The sequence below is a fragment of the Orycteropus afer genome, unplaced genomic scaffold (genome assembly GCF_000298275.1).
Source record: "Orycteropus afer afer isolate SDZICR_OR568_19922 unplaced genomic scaffold, OryAfe1.0 scaffold00396, whole genome shotgun sequence".
Taxonomy (NCBI): domain Eukaryota; kingdom Metazoa; phylum Chordata; class Mammalia; order Tubulidentata; family Orycteropodidae; genus Orycteropus; species Orycteropus afer.
Genome location: NW_006921983.1, coordinates 2,530,325 through 2,536,127, shown reverse-complemented (window position 1 = coordinate 2,536,127; position 5,803 = coordinate 2,530,325). Strand labels below are relative to the sequence as shown.

The 5,803-nt window shown below is 36.5% G+C and overlaps 1 protein-coding gene across 1 annotated transcript in view; it reads right to left on the bottom strand.

Moving 5' to 3' along the window:
• Positions 1 to 5,282, bottom strand: part of RNF32 (ring finger protein 32) — a 114,759-nt gene extending 109,477 nt beyond the window's left edge. Inside the window, exons 1-2 of the mRNA XM_007953477.1 lie at positions 5,223 to 5,282; positions 3,442 to 3,706 (exon numbers count right to left, since the gene is read on the bottom strand). Of these exons, the coding sequence (XP_007951668.1) occupies positions 3,442 to 3,706; positions 5,223 to 5,282 (325 nt within the window). The remainder of the gene's footprint in view (positions 1 to 3,441; positions 3,707 to 5,222) is intronic.
• Between the last annotated feature and the right edge of the window lie 521 nt (positions 5,283 to 5,803).

Here is a 5,803-nt window from a genome sequence, read left to right as displayed (position 1 = left end):
CAATGACATGAGACAAAGTATATGTGAACTGGTGTATGAAAAGTGAATTTACTCTGTAAATCTTCACCCAAATCCTAATTAAAAAAAAAAAAGAAATGATAAGATAAAAGAGCTGAATAGAAGATTTCATAGAGCAGCTCGAGAAGACAAAGTCAATTATTATAATGAAATGTGCAAAGATCTGGAATTAGAAAACCAAAAACGAAGAACACACTCAGCATTTCTCAAGGTGAAAGAACTGAAGAAAAAACTTGAGCCTTTAGTTGCAATACAGAAAGATTCTATGAGCAATATATTGAATGATGCAGGAAACATCAAAAGAAGATGGAAGGACTACAGAGTCACTGTACCAAAAAGAATTGGTTGATGTTCATCCATTTCAGAAGGCAGCACATGATCAAGAATCAATGATATTGAAGGAAGAAGTTGAACCTACACTGAAGGAACTGGCAAAAAAACAAGGCTCCAGGTATCAGTTGAACACACATTTGTTGAGATATTTCAACAAATGAATGCCCCTCTGGAGGCACTCACTTGGCTATGCCAAGAGATTTGGAAGACAGTTACCTGGCCAACTGACTAGAAGAGATCCATATTTGTACTCATTCCAAAGAAAAGTGATCCCACGGAATGTTGAAATTATCAAACAAGGCCATTAATATCATGTGCAAGTAAAATCTTACTGAAGGTAATTTAAAAATGGTTGTAGCAGTACATTGACAGAGAACTTCCAGAAATGGAAGCTGGACTCAGGAGGGGATGTAGAATGAAGGATGATGTCAGATGGATCTTGGCTCAAAGCAAGAATACTAGAATGATGTTTACTTGTGTTTTATTGACTATGCAAATGCATTCAATTGTGTGGTTCATGACTAATTATGGATAACATCAAGAAGAATGGGAATTCTAGAACACTTAATTGTACTCATGAGGAACCTGTACATAGACCAGGAGGCTGTTGTTCAAACAGAACAAGGGGATTCTTCATGGTTTAAAATCAGGAAGGAAGTGTGTCAGGGTTGTATCCTTTTACCATACTTATTCAACATTTATGGTGAGCAAATAATCCGAGAAACTGGAGTATATGAAGAAGAACATGGCATCAGGATTGGAGGAAGACTCATTAACAACCTGCAATATGCAGACAATACAACTTGCTTGCTGATTGTGAGAATGAGTTGAAGCATTTACTGATGAAGACTGAAGACTACAGTCTGCAGACTGGATTAAATCTCCATATAAAGAAAACAAAAATCCTCACAACTGGGCCAGTAAGAAGCATCATGATAAATGGAGAAAAGATTGAAATTTTCAAAGACTTAATATCACTTAGTTCTACAATCAACATCAATGGAAGCAGCAGTCAAGACATCAGACGATGTGTTGCACTGGGCAAATCTGCTGCAAAAGACCTCTTTCAAGTGCTGAAGAGCAAAGATTTCTCCTTGAAGACTAAGGTGCGCCTACCCTAAGCCATGGTATTTTCAATCACCTCATCTGGATGTGAAAGCTGGACAATAAACAAGAAAGACTGAAGAAGAGTTGATGCTTTTGAGTTGTGGTGTTGGCGAAGAATGCTGAGAATACTGTGGACTGCTAAAAGAACTAACAAATCTGTCTCGGAAGAAGTGCAGCCCGAATGCTCCTTGGAAGCGAGAGTGGCCAGACTTTGTCTCACCTACTTTGATCATGTTGTCAGAAGGAACCATTCCCTGGAGAAGGATATCATGCTTGGTAAAGTGGAGGGTGAAGGAAAAAGGGGAAGGCCCTTAACAGAATAGATTGACACAGTGGCTGCAACGATGGGCTCAGGTATAGCAAGGATCATGAGGCTGCCACAGGACTGGGTAGTGTTGCATTCTGTTGTACACAGGGTTGCTACAAGTTGGGGATAACTCAACAGCATCTAACAATAACAGCAACAACAGTATTAATCAATCCATACATCTCACTCAAATTTCGTTATTTGTCTCAGCAACATTTGCACTAGGATCCAATCTAGGATTACATGTGTTTAGTTGTTTTGTCTCCATAGTCTTCTATAAAAAGGAGCCCTGATGATACAGTGGTTTAAGTATTTAGTTGATAACCAAAAGATCAGTGGTTTAAACTCACCAGCTGGTCTGTGGGAGAAAGATGAAGCAGTCAGCTTCTGTAAAGGTTTACAGCCTTAGAAACTCTATGGGTAATTCTACTCTACCCTACAGGGTTGCTATGTGTTGGAACTGACTCAATGGCAGTGCATGAGTCTTCTAAAATCTAGGACAGTGCCTTAGTCTTTATTGCTTTTCTCAGCCTTGACACTTTTGAACAGTACTGGTCAAGAATTGTGTAGAACATCCTTCCTATTGGGTATTCCCAATGTTTCCTCACGATTAGATCAAAGTTATGCATGTTGGCAAACCCAACAAATCAAACCCACTGCCGTAGAGTCGTATACAACTCATAGCGACCCCTCCTTGGGTTTCTGAGGCGGTATCACTACAGAAGTAGATTGCCCGACCTTCCTTCCAAGGAGTGACTGGTGGGTTTGAACTGCCAGCCTTCTGGTTAGCAGTCAAATGCCTTAGGCAAGGACAACATAAATGATGTTGCACCTTTCTCAGTGCATCATTTCAGGAGGCAAGTGATGTCAGTGGTGTTTCATTCTGGTGATATTAATTTTGATCACTTGGTTAAGGTGGTCTTTGCCAGGTGCTACCACTGTAAAGTTAATATTTTCCCCTTTGTAATGAATAAATATCTGTGGGGAAATACTGTGATAATATATAAATGCCCTGTGTCTCATATTAGTTTTTCCCAGGAGTTTCAGCACCCACTGATGACTGTTATTAGTACAGTGTTTGTCAAATGGCCATTTTTTTATTTCTATCTGTCCTCTACTATATTTATTAATCTAATTTATTATTGCTGTTATTGTTAGCTGCCATGGTGTCTATCCCAACTTGTGGTGATGCCATGTGTGTCAGAGTAGTGTTTTTAATGGCTGCCTTTTTAGAAGTAGATCACTAGGCCTTTCTTTTGGGGAGTCTCTGGGTAGACTAAAACCTCCAATCTTTCATTTAGCAGTGAGCTGGTTAACTGTTTGTACTACCCAGGAACTCCAATATATTATTGTTACTGTTGTTTTTGGTTTCCATTGATTAGAATATATTTTTCCTAGTATAAGAAAGAGCTTTTTCTTTTTCATTATTTATATATTTATTTATTTATGGATTCTTATTTTAGTCTATCTTTATTCTTATTTTATTTTTAATGACTATATTTATTTTCTTGCTCAAGTTTTCCCTAATCATCATTTTTCAACTTCTGTACACACATACCTTTCTGATTATAAATAAATCAAAACATAGTATTTTTGTACCATAAAAATTATATTATTAATCTCAAATAGATTCATTAGATCTAATAAACCAATTATGAATGACCAAATAAGCTTACCTAAAGTTAATGGTGGAGGTTTTGGATCAAGAACATATTCTTTTTCTGGATCTTCTACCTTGGGGCTTGGTGTGGTTTTCTTAAGTCCAGTATCTGTTATTGCTTTTGCATCTCTTTTTAGAGATTTGGATCTGTTCATTTTCTGTTGTACCTTTGTCTTAGAATGATCTGCTATTGAAAGATTTCGAAGTTGAAGATCATGTAAAATGTGATCTTGTAAAGCAACTGCAGTGACTGCTAAATTATCTTTTTTGGATGAATGACCCTAAAAAGTAGTTAAGAAAAAAAAAAAAAAAAAAGCCTTACAGAGAAGAACATTGTAAGAACGCTATTCAAAGGAAAACCAAAGGTTTAATACTCAATCTTGACAGCATACTATACTAAATATAATAATAAAGAATTCTTTGACCAATTGTTACCTAAAGTCAGAATAAACCCCAGCCTCATCATTTATGTTAACAACATCATAATATTTTTTTCATTTATTTAGTGGTCTTAATTGTAATATGAATAATTCATTATGACCTATAAAACCTATGCATACCTAAACACACACTGTTTCATTATAATTACATGAGACTCTAGGCAAATCTTGTTTCTGTTTACTAAAGAGATCCCTGCATTTAAGTATATGCTATTTTTTTTGGAAAAATGTAATACATTCCCTATTACCATGCAGCTAGGAGATGCCTGCAGTAAGTACTACAGTAGACTGTTTTTCTCATCAAGCTGCCCATTGCTCCGATGCCATTCTTGGCATCTCCCATTCCTGCTGACAATTCTTAGTTAAAGCAAGTTTGCAAAACATTTGTTATATTTTCAAATGGCTTAATTAAAATATATTTCATGATTAAAACTAAGGGTATGATTTTAAAAAGAATGTATACCTTTTTTGTTAACATGGTGAATCAGGAAATGTTATTGTTTGGATATAAAATCGTCACATCACATCCCTTTACCTACTATAAAAACATAATCAACACAAAGTTAGAGTTAGGATGTATATAAATATGTTTTATGATAATAACTGAAGAAGAATCATTAAGAATCTATTTGGTAATCAAGTAATGGAAATGTCTACTACAGTTTAGCATTAAGCTATGCATTCTGATTCTGAAGGAGTTCAACACAGACATGACCTGCTTCATCCTTGTCCTCCAAGCAGCTCACCATGTAGCTGGAAAGAACACATTAATTAATACAAATGAGAATAATTCATAGCTAAATGATGTTGTTGCTGTGTGCCATTGAGTTGATTCTGACTCACAAAGAACCTATAAGACATAGGAAAACTGTCACATAGAGTTCCCTAAGTTGCAATCTTTAAAGGGAGCAGATCATCAGGTCTTCTTTCCCACCAAGCCATTGGGTTTGACTGCTGACCTCTCAGTGTGCAGCCAAGTGCTTAACTATTGCATTACCAGGGCTCCTTGCTAATGGACAGTATATATAAATACAGCAAAATTTCAGACTAAAAATATTGCAGAATAGCAAGTGAAAATCTCTTACAGATAAGACATTTAAGCTGGAATTTGACAGACAGAGACAGGGAAATAGACACATTACACAATAGGCAAAGAAAAAGCAAAGGCATTATGCTAAAAAAATCAGCATGGTACGCTTATTACTTAGATGAGAAAGGGAATGAAGAAAGTAGAATGGAAGAGGAACACTGGCTAACTTCAATCTGTCCCAAACAAAGAAACATACAGTACAGGGAACAGGGAAACTTGGGCTCCAATCTTGCTCTACCAGCTTTCTGGGCAAGATACTTAACATACTTGAGTCTCAGTTTCCTCAGTTATAAAATGAGTATAATAATATTCATCTTGTAGGGTCATGAGGCTAAATGAGGAAATCTTTGTAAAGTATCTAAAATGGTCCTTTTCACACAGCAGATACTCTATAAGTGGTCATTCTTACTCCAGTTCCCCTGAAAGCTGGTGGCAGAATTTGGAATTGGCCCTTTTAGTTAAGATAAGGGTGCATTTTATGAAAAGGAAAAGCTCTAATGTACTACAGTGGGGAGAAATTGTTATTGAAGTAATTTAGGAATTAGTATTGAGAGTGTAATTTTAACTATAGAAAGGAATAAATCTAAAATATATTTCTAAGGACTAACACTTTCATTAAATTAGCACAATAGAGAGAATAAACTTAGTAAAAAGAAAGTGTAATGAGAGAAAAGAAAGGTCGGTGCAAGCAAATTTATGAGATATCCATGGCTTCACAGCCGTCGAGTCAGATCTGACTCATAGCGACCTCTCCTTGGGTTTCCGAGGCAGTATCACTACGGAAGTAGATTGCCCACCTTCCTTCTGAGGAGTAGCTGGTGGATTTGAACTGCCAGCCTTCTGGTTAG